This window comes from Malania oleifera, chromosome 6 (genome assembly GCF_029873635.1).
Source record: "Malania oleifera isolate guangnan ecotype guangnan chromosome 6, ASM2987363v1, whole genome shotgun sequence".
NCBI lineage: Eukaryota > Viridiplantae > Streptophyta > Magnoliopsida > Santalales > Ximeniaceae > Malania > Malania oleifera.
Genome location: NC_080422.1, coordinates 7,303,090 through 7,322,689, shown reverse-complemented (window position 1 = coordinate 7,322,689; position 19,600 = coordinate 7,303,090). Strand labels below are relative to the sequence as shown.

The 19,600-nt window shown below is 36.9% G+C and overlaps 1 protein-coding gene across 1 annotated transcript in view; it reads right to left on the bottom strand.

Moving 5' to 3' along the window:
- Nucleotides 1-11,861, bottom strand: part of LOC131158432 (V-type proton ATPase subunit E-like) — a 39,356-nt gene extending 27,495 nt beyond the window's left edge. Inside the window, exons 1-4 of the mRNA XM_058113303.1 lie at nucleotides 11,591-11,861; nucleotides 11,094-11,194; nucleotides 8,496-8,652; nucleotides 7,751-7,947 (exon numbers count right to left, since the gene is read on the bottom strand). Coding sequence (XP_057969286.1) covers nucleotides 7,751-7,947; nucleotides 8,496-8,652; nucleotides 11,094-11,194; nucleotides 11,591-11,692 — 557 coding nt within the window. The 5' untranslated portion in view covers nucleotides 11,693-11,861. The remainder of the gene's footprint in view (nucleotides 1-7,750; nucleotides 7,948-8,495; nucleotides 8,653-11,093; nucleotides 11,195-11,590) is intronic.
- Between the last annotated feature and the right edge of the window lie 7,739 nt (nucleotides 11,862-19,600).

Genomic DNA, 19,600 nt, shown 5'->3' with positions numbered 1-19,600 from the left:
GAGATCATAGGATACTTTTATGCAAATTGGGTTGGTTCTATGATGATCAAGAATCTATTACTCAAAACTGCGCATTTGTGGGAAGTAATCTTGTTATCTAGTGTTGAAGCAAAACATTGAGCTATGGCTCATATAGTGACTAAGCTTTTGTGGTTGAAGTCTCTATGTCAGAAATGAGATTCTTGGTAATGAAGCCAACAAATATGTTTTGTGATAATCAAGTAACCATTGATATTGCTAGCAATCCAATATTTCATTAGAGGACAAAGCACATTGAAGCTGACTGTCATTATTTTAGGGATGCTATGTTAAAGAAGGTCGTGAAGACTTAGTTTGTGAAATATGTGGATAAGTTAGGCAATGTTTCCACAAAGCCTTTATTTAAGCCTGCCTTGTCTAATGGTCGTAACAAGCTAAGGTTTGGCGATATTATAGTCCTCCAGCTTGAGGGGAGTGTTATAAGAAAATATGCTCTTTTAGTAATTAGGTTGCGTAAATGAAGGTATTTTTGTGCTTATGCATTTTTTATTCTTATTAATATATAAGAGGATAGACCTGGAGCTGCATGTAAGGCTCAAGGAAACCTACTCATTCCCTTCTTCTCTTCATCTCGAACCTTACGTGCAGAATTTTCTTCTTTTTTTTTTTTTTTTTTTTGATAAGTAATAAGTTTATTGATATCAAAATGAACACCAAATACACAAGGAGTGTACATGGGGTAAACAAATCAAAAACAGAAATTACAAGAATCTAGTAACTCAAAAACAGAAGAAAATGATTGGTTTCGCAAAGCAGCCAACCAATCCATCAAAGTTGTAAAGAAAAATAGCTTCAGGTCTGAAATGGATCTTTCCTTATCTTCAAAACACCTACTGTTTCTCTCCCTCCAAAGACACCACAATAAACAATGAGGAACTATCAACCAAATAAACCCATTTCGATAACGACCAAATCTGCCTTGCCAACATGCTAGAAGTCCCACTACAGATTGCAGCATAACCCAGCTCACTCCAAACAAATCCAACACCATAACCCACAAGTCCATTGCAACCAGACAATGAATAAAAAGATGATCAACCGTCTCATTATTACACTTGCACATGTAGCACCAATCCAACGGAACCTTTCTTTTTCGTAAATTGTCAATCATTAAGCATTTCCCTAAAGCAGCAGTCCAAACGAAAAAAGCTATTCTAGATGGAATTTTCTGCTTCCAAATACTTTTCCAAGGAAAGCCACAATCTTGGGAGCCCATTAAAATACAATAATAACCTTTAACCAAGAAGCCCTTCTCTCTATCAGATTTCCAGCACATCTTATCCTCACCGAACCCCTTCACCGATGCACCATATATGGTATCCATAAAACCAGTTAAGGCTCCAAATTCCCAAAGATGCATACCCCTAAAGAAACTTACATCCCAAAACAAGACTCCATTATCAAACTTTATAAGCTCAGCCACGCTAGCTTCTTTATCTCGGCAAAATCTATACAAATCAGGATAGCTGATTGCAAGAGACGTCTCACCACACCAATGGTCTAGCCAAAATTTCACCTTAGACCCATTTCCAATATCATATAGAACGTGGCCAGAAAAAGAAGGCCATCCCCGACTAATATTTTTCCACAAGCCAACACCATGTGGACCATTAACAGGCCTAGTACACCAACCACCCCATTCACAGCCTTATTTCACCTCTATCACTTGCCTCCAAAAAGCAGCCTTCTCCATCCCAAATCTCCATAACCACTTCCCAAGCAAAGCTTCATTAAACTGTCTTACCTTCCTAATCCCCAAACCACTCGAAGAAACGGGAGAGCAAACAGTATCCCATTTAACCAAATGGAATTTTGGTTCATCACCAATGCCACCCCATAAAAAATTCCTTTGTAGTTTCTCAATACAGTTAGCCACAGCAGCAGGAATAGGAAATAAAGATAGAAAGTAAGTGGGAAAATTAGATAGAGTGCTTTTAATTAACGTGACTCTACCTCCCTTGGACAAGCACAAACGTTTCCACCCTGCTAACCTTCATTCTATGTTCTCCAAAATTGGGAATTTGGCTCCCAAAGGAAGACCCAAATATTCCACAGGAAGATTACCTTGTTTACAGCCAAGGACGTGCAAGAATAAGTCAAAATTAAACACCGTACCAGCAGGAACCAACCCGGACTTGCCCAAATTTACCTTTAAACCAGAGACTGCCTCAAACCACATAAGTATCACATGGAGAAACAAAATCTGATCCAGATCAGGGTCACAAAAAATTAGAGTATCGTCCGCAAAAAGAAGATGAGACACCACCAAAGCTCTTCCCTCTATACGCCCCATACCAAAGCCTGACATGTGACCATCATGGACAGCTTTATCCAACATTCTCCCCAAGGCTTCCATAACCAAGACAAACAACAAAGGAGACAATGGGTCACCTTGTCTTAACCCCCTAGAGCTCTCAAAAAACCCACAAGGAGTGCCATTTATCATAATGGAGAAACAAACTGTAGATATACAAAAGAAAATCCACCGCCTCCATTTGGCAGAGAACCCACCCCGTACTAATAACTTCATAAGAAAACCCCAATTTACATGATCAAAAGCCTTCTCAACATCTAATTTACAAAGTAGCCCTGGCACCCTAGTTTTCAATCTACCATCAAGGCATTCATAAGCAAAAAGTACAGGGTCAAGAATCTACCTATTCCTCACAAAAGGATTCTGTGAAGTTGAAATTATATCTTCCACAACCATGCGAAGTCTGGCGGCTAAGAACTTAGCAATGATCTTATAACCCCCCCCCCCCCCCCCCCCAAAAAAAACAAGACTAATAGGGCAAAAATCCTTTACTTCAATTGCTTCATTTTTTTTTAGGAATGAGAGTGATGAAAGTAGCATTCAGGATTTCTCAAACTGGCCTTTAGCAAAAAAATGATGGAAAGCCATTGTAAATCCATCTAGTCCAGGCGATCTATCACCATTAAAATTTTGTATGACATCAAAAATTTTCACCTCCTCAAATGGTCTATCTAGCCAATCTGCATTATCACCAGATATTCTTAAAAATACTAAGACTTCTGGGAATGATCGACTTAACTTGTTGCTCAGAGTATAAATTCATGAAAAATTGAGTGATGTAATCAGCAATCATACCTTGATCGGAAGACAAGGCACCATTAACCACAAGGCTCTCAATACCATTATTTCTTCTATTAGAATTATACATTCTATGGAAAAATTTGGTATTTGCATCCCCCTCCTTCAAATGTAACACCCTAGACTTTTGCCTCCAACTAATCTCTTCTAAAAGAGTGAGCTTTTCAATATTGGTGCGGAGAGTGGCTTGTTCTAACTTTTCCTCAGCTGTTAAAGGATGAGTTTCCTCTCTAACATCCAAGTCATTGAATTTGTTCCAAAGTTGTTGTATCTTAACAGTGACATTCCCGAATTCCTCCTCATTCCACTTTTTTAAATCCAACTTCAATGCTGCCAATTTCTTAGCTAGCATGAAACTAGGATTTCATTGGAACGAATAGGATGCCCACCACTCCTTCACTTTATCAACAAAGTTCTCCACCCTCAACCACATATTTTCAAAGCGAAAAGGAGTTCAACCTCTCCGATGACTCCCCCCCTCCAACAGAATTGGGTAGTGATCAGAAAGTATTTTGGATAGCCTTCTGTGAAAATTGAGTAAAGTGATCCACCAAGAACTGAGAGAAAAGAAACCGATCTATGCTAGAAGCGGAGGAAGAATTGGACCAGATGTAAAGGCCTCCTTCCATAGATATATCCATCAGCCCATGAAAAGAGATAAAATCCGAAAATTCATGCATAGCCCAAGTATACCTTACAGCTCCTAGTCTTTCTGATGGGAAGTGGATACATTAAAATCACCTCCTAGGCACCATGGTGAATCCCACCAAGTAATCAGCCCTGTCAGCTCCTCCCACATTTTCCTACGCCTCTTGTTCAAATTTGGCCCATAAACACCTATGAAAGCCCACTCAAATTGATCACCAACATTTTTAAATTTGTATGAAATAGAAAAATACCCCACTGCTTCCTCCACCTTTTCCACTACCCTTCGATCCCACATCAGAACAATACCTTTAGAAGCACCTTCTAAACCCAAGTACAACCAGTCTACATAAGGACAACTCCATATACTTCGGACAATTCCTCTAATAATCCATTCAAGTTTAGTCTCTTGCAAACATACAATATCAGGTTTCCATGTACGCAACAAATTACAAATCTGAAGCCTCTTCTCAACCTCATTCAATCCCAAGAAAGTATTTTCAGATTCATTTAGAAACAGAGAGAGCCCGCTCCCTATTAATTCCACTACGCCTACATGAAGTAGAACCATAATTAATTGAACTGAATAAACCTTTCAGTTCTCTTAAACCTTTTGCACCAGTTCTCTTCAAGTCACGTGCATTTTTTTTCCAAAGTAGCCCTACGGTGTAATTCAGCCTCAACCGCCAGCAAAAAAGTGGTTACTTGATTTTCCAAACCTTGTAAGGACGTGCCTAGAAATTTTTCAAACCCTTTAAATCTTCTTTGGAACCACTTAGAATAAGGTACTACCCTCACTAGACTCTCCACATCCACAACTTCCAATCCTTCCATAGTCAAGAGTAAAGAATAGGCTAGTGGTTCCACTGCTAAAGGCGACAAACCCCTCTCGTTGGGTAGCTCAGCAACCTCTGTATTGTTGTCTGAGGCCCAATCCTTCAAAATATGTGCTGGCTTCAATGAAACCAAGGACACTTGGTTTTGCTCTTCCAAACCCTCTGTGACTTCATTAGGTGGCAAAGAAATTTGAATTGGAACCGCAAATCTTCTGATATCTTGCAGCTCAAGCACCCACTACTCAAAATTTCCCCACTTCTTGAAAATATTTCCGAAATGTTCTTGAAGAATCTATTGGATGTCTCGCTGCAAGTTTTCCTCACCGTCAACTGTGTTTGCTGACTCACCGGTGCCGAGGCACTCTTTATCGGCCTCATCATAGCCTAAGTGCTCCTTATCGATCTCGTCAGAGCCTAAGAGCACATTATCGGGCTCATCGGTGCCGATACTGTCAGTCCCGGTGTCATCGAAAGATTTCATCAATTGAGCTAGCATCGACACGCTTCAGTAATCAACTTCAGATCACTTCAAATCGAGAACCATAGCATCACCCCTTCTCACTGAACTCCCCAAGGCTAAAGATGACGATTCTGGAGTCTGGGTCTTATTGTTTTGAAGGGCTTGTGTTGGTTTAGGCCGCCAGACTAACATGGGCTTGGGCTTGGGCTTTGGCTTGAAGGGAACTTTGGGCTTAAAACTTTTATTGTTTTCCTTGATCTTATCTGTACAGCCCACTTCCTGAGCTTGAGTAACTTTGGACCATATTACCTCCCATTCTCCATCCGGCCCACTATGTAATCGGAGACTTATATTCAAAGATACATTTGTGTTTCCACTAACGTTCTCAGTAAGTTCCACCGAAACATTAGCCTTTAATTTTGCTTGTTCCTTCCCAGTACTCAAATCATGTATATCGTGGCTATAATTTCTCAATTTTGAATTTTGAGAATATGGCATTAATTGCTTTCCATTCTTGCTACCACCATCGTCTCTCCGACCCCCCCTCCACCGCTGCCAACAGAAAAGTTTTGGAATTCTCCCCTGTGGGTTTAAGTGCAATTTGGGATGTCTTTTTGCTGGCTAATGACTGTTTTCTGGCTAATGTCCCAAGAGCAATGGCTTTCCGAAGATGAAATCCAAACCCTCTCCACCAACTGCCCAATTTTCCTTCTGGCACCACCAGAAATCCTTTCCAACGGCCATGAATAAGTTCTGAGATCATTAAAAAACAACCATGTGCATTGGATCCCAACTGCAAAATAAACACTTTCTCACCATCTCTGAATGTTTGTGCAAAATTAGCAGGAATTACATTGGCCATTAGCTCCTCCACAATATCTAGCAAACGTTTTGCACTCTCTTTGCCCATGCAAACTGATCGGAGAGAGTATCGATTTCGCTCAAAAATGCGTAACATGAAATAAGAACCGCCCTCCTCAACTGAGAATTCAAAAGTCTTGGATTCTACGAAAAATAAAATAGAACCCCCCATTCTTGAGCATATATCAACCACTAAATCTTCAAACTTTCTCAAAAAACTACAGGAACCTTCGAGATTATTGTCCTCCATGAACATGGCGACCAAGAGAGAGAGAGAGAGAGAATTTCTCAAGAGTGGCTTAAAGAGGATTCAAGCCTTCAACAAAACGACGTCCGGCGATGGAGGCTGCACCACTGCAATGCCCGTCGATGGCTAGGGTTGAAGGCTGCAATGTCAGGCGATATTTTTTCCTTTTTTAATGCATTTCCTTCTTTGAATCTTCAATTTATTTCAAATTTAAAACTACCATATCTTAAACCACATTTTTTTTGTATTGATTGATTTTTGGACATCATGATCCCACCACCAACTCTCTTTACTAGCATGCCTTCTTTTAGATTTGCCTAGTGTATATTTACCCATATCTGTAGCAGAAAGTCATCCTATTCGAAAGAACACTTGCACCCATGTTATCTCCTACTCACAGTTACCTTCTTGTACCATTTTATCTTTAATTTTATTATGTTTTCTCCCTTCCAATTTCACCACCTAATCCTATTATTGATCAATTCTTAGCACATATATCCAACACTAATACTTTATGCCATGTAGTCGAACTTTCTCATAAAATAACTTTACAATTCTTACATGATACACAAACTACCCATCAAATTGAGATTTTCTATTTGACTGTTATTTTGCCCACTCTTGAAGGTTAAGTGTTTTCAATCTTTATTGAACTGTGTATTCATTGTTATATGATCATAAGACATAGCAAACTCTAAAACCATATCACTTCACTCATTTTTGTCTCCACATCCATGCCCTCCATGAATCCTCTCATAACTTTTATTATCTTCTCCTATGCAACCATTCATACATGCTCCTACGAATATCTTCTCCTCCTCATTATCCCTTGTATAATATTATCCATATCTTCCCAAAATTCCCTCATAGGGTTTTTCAAGGAGCATAAGCACTAATGACATTTATTACTTTTCCTAAGACCATTTCAATATTTATGATTCTATCTCCTGCTCTCTTAACAACTAGGTCTTTGTCTAGAATGATGCATATCCTAGTCTCATGTTTTCTCTTTTCTGCAATTTTTTTAAAATTTCCTCCTACCCATATAGTTTCTTGATGGCAAATTCTGTTAATTTTTCTTGCAGTAATTGTGTTAAGTATGCCTTTCTATTACAATTGGTCTCAATATTCCAAGTTGCTAATATAACCCAAGTCTGAACTGAATTTTTTAACTGCTCATGTACTAAATAAAGCAAGAGCCCATTGCATATTTGACATTTTACCCAGTCTCTAACACGACGATCAAGCCAACAACCTAACCTACCTTACCTATTTTTCATTATATCTGAGTGATGAAAGCATAAAAATAAAAGGGTTGGAACTTCAAAAACCATCATATAATATCTAATCAACTGTAGTTTTGACATGCTAGTGAAGGGAAAGAATGAAGGCTTAAACCATCTTTTGATCCATTTCCAATGCCTCAATTCACTGTTGAAGGGTTTTTACCAAATCATAATGGAAATACAGGGGAAAAAATGCTCACAGCTGCATCTTAGAATGTAAAGCAACCACTAATTGAGATCTTAGGAAGTTTTTGAAAATATTACCAAAAAGGCCCATGGGCATTATGATGTGTAGGAGCAGGAGGAAGATAGACAAGGTTGTCGATTATTATCTCAGGTGAATGAACATTTGCCTTCTCTGCATACTCCTGCAGCGCTGAATCCAAGACAGACTCCACCACATGAAGGTCATCTTTCCGACAACGCAATAAAACCGATGGCTCTTTCAGTCTGAGCAAACTCTGCAACATAGATAATTTCCCTTATGGTAATAGCTAAAAGTTTTCATGATTATGATGCTACAACTTTTTATTTATTAAGCATGCTAATTATCATGAATTATAAATCCTAAACAGCATATGTGAGCATTATCTTTGGCTCATTTCCACTAGCACTTGAATTTTAAAAGTAATATATATATATATATCTAAGAATGGACGAGAACATGAAAATTCAAATAACTTCAGGATCTTGTGAGAATTAACTTTTTGATGGCTCCTGTATTAGCAATCTTTTTCTTCTGCAATAACTTGATGTGTAACAAACATGGTTTCTTAAGTTTTGTCTTGTCTTCTCATCCCATGTTTCTTTTTTCTCAAATTTCCATGAGGAAAACAATGGATTTTATGACCTAACAGCAAATCTCCCCTGCAATAACTTCCTGAAAGTATATCTATTTTCACAGATCTTCATTTCTTGAAATGCCAAACATAGCAGCTCAAACTTATTTGAAAATTGCAGTGAACAAATCACACAATACTACACTAGCAAGAACTCAATGTCTACTGACCTGAACAATAAGATCTTTAAGAAGGTTCCTATAACCGTGGTGATCATGGCTCACATGCAGGAGCTCCTTTGATGCTGACTCTTTCATTGAAGTAACAAAGTCATCTTGAGCTTGAAGAACTTTGATTCGTGAAGCATTGAGCTGCATAGAGTACTCACTGCGACATACCAAAATAATGTGAATATGAATATAGTGTCTTTGCATCTTTTTCACTATGAAAGTGCATATATAACAAAATAATCTTAACAAGATGGCCTTTTACACCAATTGAGTTAAAATTTCTCATTTCAGGGCTCGACCCCTGACTTTCAAAAATATTCCTGCGAAAGAATTATTTTTTTTCCTTGGAAAACACCATATGACTTCAGAAGAACATAGAGGGAACAACAAATGTGTCAAATACTTTGATATTACAGCTACTGTTCACCAGCAGAGAAGCCTAATTTAAAAATAAAGTGATGACAACAAGCATGAACTCAAAATTAAACACCAACTGCAGAGGAACACCCCACGAACAAAGATACAAGCTGGCACATTGAACTCAGCAGAGTGTCGAACAACACTAACAAATTTGACTCTGACACATCAGAAGAGTAGTGAAAGCTACACTAAGGTTGGATTCAATTATTAATAAAATGTTGCAACATATATATATTCCTTTTGCGATGGTGACAGTACAATGCACCCGAAAGGGGCTGCCCATTTCATTCTACTCAAACTCCCAGTCATGATTGTTAAAATATTGATCTGGATGTAAGATCCTAAATCCTACTTTGCCAAAATGATTCTTTTCCTGCATAGAGTTACAATGGTGGAATTGCAATAGAATTAGTAGGATCATAGTGGGACCATGGTAGAATTCTTAGGTCCTACATTCATTTATATTATAAAATATTTTTCAATTTACATGTCTAATAGGCTTGATTTCTGTCCTATATGAATATGACTTCTACATGAAATGGACCACTTATAAGTGATTTGGTTTATTTACATGAATGAAACTACACACTCTTTCTCATTTTATTTATTTTTTTATTCAGGTTGCTAACTCAACAGTAGAGTAATCAGTTTTTAAGTGCGTCTATAATCTTCTACACATTTAGATGAAGCAAGGAATTTGCCCATATCATCGGTAGAGTTTGTAACCTAGCGAATGGCCTGCTCTCCAAGGTCAGAATAGATGGGTCAATTTTTTCCCTTAGAACCATAGATGAGATTTTCAACTCATACGGCTCATTGGTCAAGTCTTTTGTTGTCCTATTTTAATATACCATATCTAACTGAACGAAGTTTCTTATAAATCTATCCCTTTTTTTCTTGGGTAAATCCAAAGAGATTAATTATGACACAAAAATTTATTATTAGTTCATTGATGATCATTAAGTGGTGCAAACTGTAAACATTAAGAACGTAGATGGATAATACATTACTGCATCTGACAGTAATAATTATAATAAGGTGATGATTTCAATCATGGGCTTGATGAAGTCATTGATGATGGTCTAGTGATACTCATAGGACAAATTGTGACTTTGATGCAGAATCTAGCTTGATAATTTGGTTGTTTGTTAAGATTTGAAAAAACCAATGGATGTTCATATTGTATGATTGGTTGTTGACTAATTTGTGTTAAAAATTATGTTCTTATTTTGTTTATACATATTTATTTTGTTTTCATTTTTGGTCAGTTTAATTTAGGTTGGACTGCAACAATTTCAACACTTCAGCTATTTTGTCATATGAGGGCTCCACCATGGGGCTACTTGTGATTTTTTGAGTCACTTACTAGTCAATTTTGTAGATTTATATTATAGAAATTTAGGGAAAAAAAAAATAGCATACAAATGCAATTTTCATATTTATTTATATAGTTAGTAGAATTTTATGATCCTTCATCTGGTCCTAGAATCCAATCCTTACAACCATCCTATCAATCCTATGTAGGATCCCAATTTCAATTACCTTGGCCAAGTGGAGATTCGATGAGATAGCAGGGCCAAAGGCCCAGTCTCACCACTAATTTATACTTCAAACAGCACTAATATACATTGAAATACAATAATCATCCTAAATTAGTAACTATGTACTTCTATATTCATAATTATCATACTTCTACACATATTTTATAAGTAATTCAAACAAAACAGGAGCATTGTCCAAATGGGTCCAGCCTAAAACTAGAACAGGACTCCAAACCAGGCAGCCCAGAATTTCAATCCCAAAGTTTGGTCCAGCCTAATTAATTTCCAATCTGGAAAAGGGCTCAAAAAACAACCTCAACCTCAAAGAAAAACAAAAACACAAAAAAAAAAAAGTTGACATCCCTTTGGCCTGATGTACCAGATAACTTCTATTCTATTTGATTTACTATTTGCAATTAAGTTCACTGGTATTGTTAGGGTTTTTTTATCTATTCAGCAATGGTAGCTCCAAGAAAAAGCTTTCACATTACCAAGACGATTCAAACACGTCTAAAAATATACTAAGTCGACTAAACTCCATGACAGAAGTCAAACCGTAATTTTCGATGGCTAGAAAGAAAAAGGTAGAGAAGGCAGGGTAGCCAGCGCCAATTAAAAAGAGAGTTCAGTACGATACATTTTCTTTCGAACTTCAACCTGCTTCTCTTTACGCTCGTACTCTTGCCTGATCTTCTTTTTCTCGGCTTCAACCAGCTGTAACTTCTCAATATTGAATTCCTGCAATAAAGATCACCAAAACATCAACTCGGTGGCCCAATATCTACATAAATTACACCTTCTATGTACTCACACATACTTCACTGCATATCTGTGAGAGAGAGATCTAAAGTCTCAGTAGTTAAAGTTTGAGATTTTCATGATGGAAGTGTCAGGTTCGAATCTGAGAAAGGGAAAGAAGGGGTAACGAATGGGCAGTGGACTAGCAACCATCACCCGAGGACACTGTAAGCCTCCAATAGGAAAAAATATAATCCATACTTAAGAAATCTGATCACAGAATAAATCAACCTAGGTTTGCAGAACATACGAAATCTGCACACAGAAACATTGGCGAAGAACCAGAACAAGAACAAAAATAAGAAGAATGAGAAATTTAAAGGAAAATTCGATTACTTCTTCGGCAGAAACGGAGATTTCGTTGGCCTTCTCCTCAGCTTCCTGGCGAATGAACCTCACCATCTGCTGGATCTGCTTGGAGACATCTGCATCGTTCATATTCGGATCTGGTGGCGGAGATCGGAGGTCTGTCGGTAATCGGACGCTCGTGTCGAGTGGTTGAAGGGCGCCTTGCTCGTTCCAGAGAGAGGGGAGTGTGCAAATTGCGAACCGTGAAGGATGGATGACAAGGAGACGAAGAGTTACGGTTCACGAACGTTTTAATTATACGGCGAGTATCCATCTTTTATTTTATAAAAAAAAAATGGTCACATTTAAAAACTAGTATAGTATTTTATTTATTAAGCCTATTTTACAGTAAACTTTAGCTTATAAACTTGGGATACTTGATTGAAACATGAGTCTATTTTATAAAATTTTTATATATCTAGGTTAAAAAAATACACTGGTCTTTTATATATCTTCTTCCCTTATCATTTCCATAGCCCAAGGTTTCAATCTCCTTACGACTTGCATCCCACTTCCCCAACCCTAACTTTTGGAAAGAAAACTCTCCTTACCTCTGTTGACTCAACTCACAAAATTTCAATCATTATCTACATCAATTATAACAGTATCATCATAGGATATTGGCAAATAGCAAAGGTGATTTTGAAATGGTGGCACAACTATCAACTACAATCAACAACATTAGAGGTGCAATCATGGCAATCCCACACATAACCAAACCACTGCGCAAAGAGGTGAAGGTGTTGCTAGATGGGAGCATGAAGATGTTGCAGACTAGGATTGCTTGTCAATGCTAGGTTAGATGCCTAGCAATATAGTATAAGAGCACTTGGTTTAGAGTAAGAGCCTACAATGTGCATAAAGAAAAGGGTAAAATGAGATTTGGTCGTTGAACCACTATTGTTGGAAGAGAATATAGTTGATGGAGATGAGAAATAAGAGTTCTCCCACTCAACGGCAGCAAGCATGGAGGTGTCTCGGGTGTTGTCCCTTTGTTTCACAGCTCAATGGCACAGTGCTACTTCTAAAGAAAAATGACATGCATGGAATGAGGATGGTAGGGTTACTAGCCTCGCCAATCGAATAAAAAATGTTAATGGTAAGTGGGGTCCCATTTCATGAATAACAAGTGAAAGCACATGCACGCCAAAGTTAAGGGTCTGCCAAACAGCTCTGCCCAACTCCTTATTCGCACTACGACTACTACAGCCAAATGAAAAAATAAAATCATAAAATCTATCACATTGCTCTTCCTTTTTCTATATATACCTTGGAGTCCTAAATCAAGACTTGAATTTGATCTATTAGCAATAGCCGAAAAATGAGGAAAAATAGTGGAGAATGTGTTGGTTAGGAAGATGATGAAGGGAGAGGAAGGGAAGAAAATGAGGAAAAGGAAAGTGTTTCATTTCAACTATCAAGAGCAAAACTAGGAATTTTATAAAATGGATTCATGTGTTGACCATGAAGCCCAACAACAATTAGTTTATTTGATGGTGAGATGAGCTCAGGGGTGAAATTATAGTTCATTTGAAAGTTTAGGGAGTTAAATTCCATAGACTAATGTTGAGGGAGTAATGTTTAATGTACTAAAAGTTTACCTACTAGCTATATAGTTCGCCAGTTTTACACAATGTTCTTTAAGGTTCTTTGAGTTTTGACCAATCTATTGGGATAATGAATTTTTCACTCTACTCACGTATATACTTAAATATTAAGAATTTATTTGGTATTGTTGTTGCCTTATGTTTTTTGTTTTCTATTTCTATTATGCGCAATGAAGAAGCAGATTACAAAAACGTTTGTATTTATGTTACCAATTTTTAGTTTCTATTGCCGATTTTCAACCATTTGTGAAAAAATTGAAAACTAGATTTATAATTTTTTATTGTTTTGCAACTTGTTGTCAAAATGTTTAATATTCAAGAATAGTTTTTTTGGATTAAATCATTCATTTTATACACTTTTAAACAAAAATTAAAATCTAATGATCATATGGATTTAAATATAATTAAATTAAAAATATGCACAAATTTCAAAAAATAATAATAATAAAGTAAATTACAAAATATTTTCACTAATTTTCAATTTTCATGTCCAAAATTGTAAAGTAAAATTTGAAAGTATAACAATTAAGTAAAATAATGATTATAATTTTATTTTTATTTTTACTTTATTTTTACTATAGTATTTTTTTAATGTGCATTATTTGTAATTTTATTAGTTTAATCATGTTTTTATAATATTATTTTATTTAAAGATGAAAATGAGAATTTTTAATTAAATTTATAGTTGTATTAGTTTTGTAAATCATAACCAAACACGCCCCTAAAATGCAATATCAATTGAAAAATTCTCTATTCACAAATATTATTGTCTATTAAGGAAAGCTTAGCCTTGAGTTTCTCAACAAAACAACCCTTTCAGCCAAATTATCCAAATATTTTTAAGTAAATCACAATGCAAGTATATGACACTTTTTTTTCCCAAATTGCACTCCACTACATTAAGTTCTAATCATAATAGTTTGATTTTTAAAAAAGTTTCAATTCCAATTGTATTAAGATTTTTTTAACACAAATCAAATTGTTACTATTAAAACTTTGAGGGACTTGGATATAATTGTTGACTTTTTGAGTTCTATCTCATTTTTTATAATGACAAATATAAGGTATTTAATGTTTGTCGAATTTGTGTGTAGGATCAAATTGGCAAAATCATATGGCGGCACATATTGACTTGAAGCAAAAGAAGTCCCAAAGTGTTTAATTCCTTTGTAGTTTTTAATTCGGGTCTATAACATTATTTAAATTCCAACGGTCTATAATAATTGGTACATATTATGTATGTAGGATCTATAAGCTCAAGACCATAGATGGACCTTAGGGATTGCCCTTTGGTCGACCGAAAGTTTACCAACGCTGGATTTTTTTCGGTTGGCTCTCAAAAGGCTTTAGACTGACCTTAGGACACACAACTCTGCATGAAAAAGTTCCCTATTGACTTAGAACTAATTATCATGTGATTAGTGACATTGCATTAGAGGAATAGGACCGAACTTCCCTAGGGTCAACAGTTTGACCCTTTCGGTCGACCAACCTTAAAATGAGTTGCAACACTCTAGTCGATTGAACTGACATGTGAGAAGATTCCAACGTCCTGGTCGACCGAACCTTTAGTAGAAAATTAACCTGGATGACCGAACACCCAAGTTCGGTCAACCGAACTCAATCCGGTCGACCGAACCTTGGAGGTTCTGAAATCCCCTCAAGTTCAGTCAACCAAACCTACAGTTCAAAAATGTCTCGGTCGACCGAACTTGGCAATTGGGTCGACCGAACCTCAAGTACGGTCAACCGAACCTCTCAAGTTGCTATATTTTTAACCACAGTAACACGGGGTTATTTAAGTTAAATTGGGTTAAAATAATTTTAATAATACCCATTGAGTCCCCAACGGTCATAATTTTGTCTATGCCTATATATACAAGCTCATTTGCAAAATTAAGACATAATTAGCACTTAGATTTTCTTAAAAATTCTCTGAAAATTTAAGTGTCTATTTTTTACATACAAACCCAATACACTTTCCTATTGTGATTCCTTTGATAAACCAAGTTTATTGAGAGTGTTATTAAGTGATCTTGAGTAGTTACACTTGCTCAAAACTTTCCTTACTTGAGATTGATTGTTTGATTTTGTTGGAGAGTTTTAGCTAATATTTTTCCCTGGTATAATATATACTCTTTGTGTGGGAAAACCTTGTAGCTAGTGAGTCTTTGCACCACCATTGCAAGACTCACTAAGCTTGTATTTTGATGGTGCAAATACATTTTTACAAGCATACTTTTCAAATATCTTTTGAGTTATATTTTTTAGAAAATCATTTTTGAGATATTTTAAACACTCTTGTTGCAAATATTTGAAACTTTTGCTATGATTTATTAATATTGATACTTGGTTTTAAAGATAGATTAATTGTACACTCTTTGTGGTTATTGCATATTGACGGTTGTAAGAGTGTAGTTGGACACTTATTGCACAGAGCTTATAGTTTCTATATATTGTGTTGATGTGCATTGATTACTGATTCGTATTGGTACATATCTACTTGTAGGAAAAGCATTATATTGTACATGGTTTGTATTGTAATTCGGTTGTATTCCAGACGTGGGCTTGAAGAGGGAGACTAGCCCTGTTGAATAGTCACAGATTGACTTAGACCCAGTTAAGAAAGTTAGGTGTTCCTTTTTGGTAAGATGTATTTGTAGGTTAAGGTCAGACCTGTTAATTGACCTGGTTATAATTGGTGTTGCTCCACCCGTGAAGTGAGTCATAGTAGAATCATCGTGCTTGTGAACCAAGGTGGGGATGTAGACAGGATTGGCCGAACCCCGATAACATTTCTTGTGCATGCTTTTAATTTATGTATTTTAAATTCTAACACATGAATGTTTGTATTTTACTATTGTGAATTATTGAGTTTATAATTGCATAGACAAACCCTAGGTTGAGTAATACTGTTGCTAGATTAGTTAAACCTATGGGAGAAATTTTAAATACCAAATTCACCCCCCTCTTCAGAATACACCAAAGTCAACTATAATTTAACCATTTTTATTTAAATCAAACAAGTCCTAGCAGCAACATGCATCTTTCTTCATTACTAAAATCAAATTGAATCAAATTGTTATGCAAAAGTCTAGGTGTAAAATTTCCTTTTTGGTAGCAATGCAAAGGATCATACTCTATATACCTATTTGTATAACACACATAATCGAATAACTAATAACAAATATTATATCAATTGGTTCAATTAGGTGTTAGTACTAAAGATGAGCGTGTAAACACTTAAATTTTAAGAAAATAAAAAAAACTATAATAAAAATAAAAGTAAAAGTGCAAGTACATATGAATATGTTTTGTAAGAGTACAAGTGACAAAAAAATACGTATGTACAAAAATACTACTTCTATGCATATAAAAATACAAATTACAAAGACGTGGAAAGATTTCAAAAGTCAAGGAAGAAAAATCACATTCGGCGCCGAATCTAAGACTTTTGCCGAAAGTATCACCGCCAAAGTTGAGATAATCGCCAGATCTAATACTTTTTGTCCAAAGTGTCACCGCCAAAATGGAGAAAAATCATGATCGGCACCGGATCTGAGCATGTCGGTCCAAAGGTAGCAATTTCCAAGGGTTGTTGGCATCGGATCTAAGCTTGTTTTGTCAAAAATGTCGCCATCCAAGCGAAAGATGTTCGCCGACGACATCAAATTTGAAGTATCCGGACAAAAACATCACCATCATGGAAGAAAAAAAAAATGGTGTTGCTGGTTCCAAAATTCGTTGCGCGTCCACATCACCAGATGAAGATGATGAGATCGGATCTCGCCTATAAATACCCAAGCCTCTTGCTAAGCCAAAGGACAAACCAAGAAAATCAAGCATCAAGCATAAAGCAAAAAGAGAGAGAGAGAGAGAGAGAGAGAGAAAAAAGTAAAAATCTTCCTCCACTCATTATTCCTCCTACACACCTACTCAATTGTCTAACAACCACCAACTATTTTGCTAACAAAAGGCAAAGTCAAATTTTCTTCTTTGTCTACCAACGGTCAGAAAGGAGAAAAAAGATTCATCATCTTTGCAAATATGTCCTCCAAAGTCCCTAAGTTCCACACATCAGCCCTCTAAAAATCCAGCCATTTTTATTTCAACCCTCAAACAAAATATTCCACCAGATTTACCTTCTTCTGTTAAACAAATTCACCCAAAACTTCAAACCCTATAAAATTCTTTTGTCCAAAACACTAAATTCCCCCAAAAATTATCCACCCAAACTACTCAAACTCACAAAAAAAAAAAAAAAAAAACCTCCAAACTTTCTTTTCAAATAACGCCCTTATACCGAACTTGTATGTATCACAAGATCCAGAGGTCTAGCTTTGAAATCCACAAAAATACGTCCAAATTCGTGATCAAAGTTTCGCCTACAAGATTGTCTTTGCCGCCAAAGTGAAGACTTGTACAAGATTCGTTTCGCTAGAGATCAAGCTACTGCGGCCCTCGAAAGAACTCCAAAGGAGGATTAATTAGAGGATAAATCAAAGGTCGTACCTACAAAATTTTAATATACATTCTACTATATATTTTGTAGTTTTTATTTTTCTTTATTTTCTTTTGCATTTTTCGTCTCCCTATAAAGTCCAAAGGATGCGAGATTTGTAGCGAACAAATTCTTGGCACGCCCGATAGGACGACTTTACCTCTCATATCTTCCTCTTTAAAAAAAAAAAAGCCTTAAAAAAAGGAGAAAACAAAAGAGAAAATAAAGAGCCTTAAAAAAAGGAGAAGAAAAAAAGAAACGAAAAGACCTTAAAAAGAAAAAAAAAAATTTGTAGCTGGTGAACACATGGCACCAAGGAAGAATGTCACCGCTGGCGCCAAAAAAATAAAGGTCACCACTCCATTGCTAGTTGCCACAACCTTGCTCGGCTACACTGGCCAGAGACCCACAAACAAACTAAACTTCTCACCTCTATAGCACTTATGAATCCGGAAGACCGATAGTTCCCTCAAGATCCATAACTGTCACCCGACTCTCTCGAAGCATGGAGAAGCCGATCATTTACATCGACTGACATCGAGCTTAGGGGCAACTACTTACCTCCAATCTCCCCTCTACAGGAAAGCCTAAAACCACTCCACTAGGTCAAGCAAGGATGGCGCAACTGAACCATCTACCCCAATCTTCCATAAAGGATCATTTGTCGACACCACCGTCGTAATAATAACTACAAATGCGACAAACACAGATAAAAGGATTGTCGAGTTGGAGAATAAGCTAGTAATGCTAGTTAAATCCCTGGAAGACAAGGATCAACAAATTGCTTTCTTAAAAGGGAAAGCCCAAATTCAACCTAAATCTGCCGAAGAGCAATTGTATCCTCCCGATTTTGCTTCACACGCCATACCAGCCAACACTTCTACAGTTGAAAGACCTCAAGCTGAACCAACAACTACAGGATATGATAGCGAACACCATCAAACTACAACAAGGTGGGCTCAACTAAGGCTCTCAAACCTATGCGAAGCCTTATTCGCAAAGGATTGAGCGGATAAGGATGCCATTGGGCTATCAACCATCCAAATTCCAACAATTTGATGAAAGAGGTAATCCAAAGCAGCACATAGCCCATTTTGTCGAAACCTACAACAACACAGGGACATACGACTATTTGTTGGTGAAGTAATTCATTTGGTCTCTAAAGGACAATGCATTTGAGTGGTTCGTCAATCTCGAACCAGAATCCATTAACATTTGGGAACAACTTGAGAGAGAGTTCCTTAATAGATTCTTTAGCACCCGACGCACTGTGAGCGTGATGGAGCTCACCAACACCAAACAAAGAAAAGGTGAACTAGTTGTCAAGTACATTAAAAGATGGGGCGCGCTTAGCTTAGACTGCAAAAACCGCCTAACTGAGACTTCTTCTATGGAGATGTACATCTAAGGGATGCACTAGAAGTTGCTCTACATTCTCCAAGGTATCAAGCCTCGTACCTTTGAGGAACTGTTAGCTTTGGTGCAATCCCAAGAGGGGGGGTGAATTGGGTATTTAAAAATTATCACCCAGGTTAAACCAGATAAGCAGTATTACTTAACCTAGGGTCTGTCTATGCAAATGTAAATCTAATCATTTACAATATAACATACACGTGCAGTAAGTAAATTGCGGAAATGTAAAGAACACACACGATATGTTATCGGGGTTCGGCCAACTGTGCCTACGTCCCCGCCTCTAGCTCGCAAGCAGGAGGATTCCACTAATAACTCACTTAAGGGTGGAGCGGCACCGTTTACAACCAGGTCAAATTAACACAGGGCTAACCTCAACCTTAACCAGGTCAATTAGCGGGGCTGACCTCAACCTACACGCCTTAACAGGACGACGCACCTAGCTTTCCTAACCGGGTCTAAGCCAATCCGGGACTA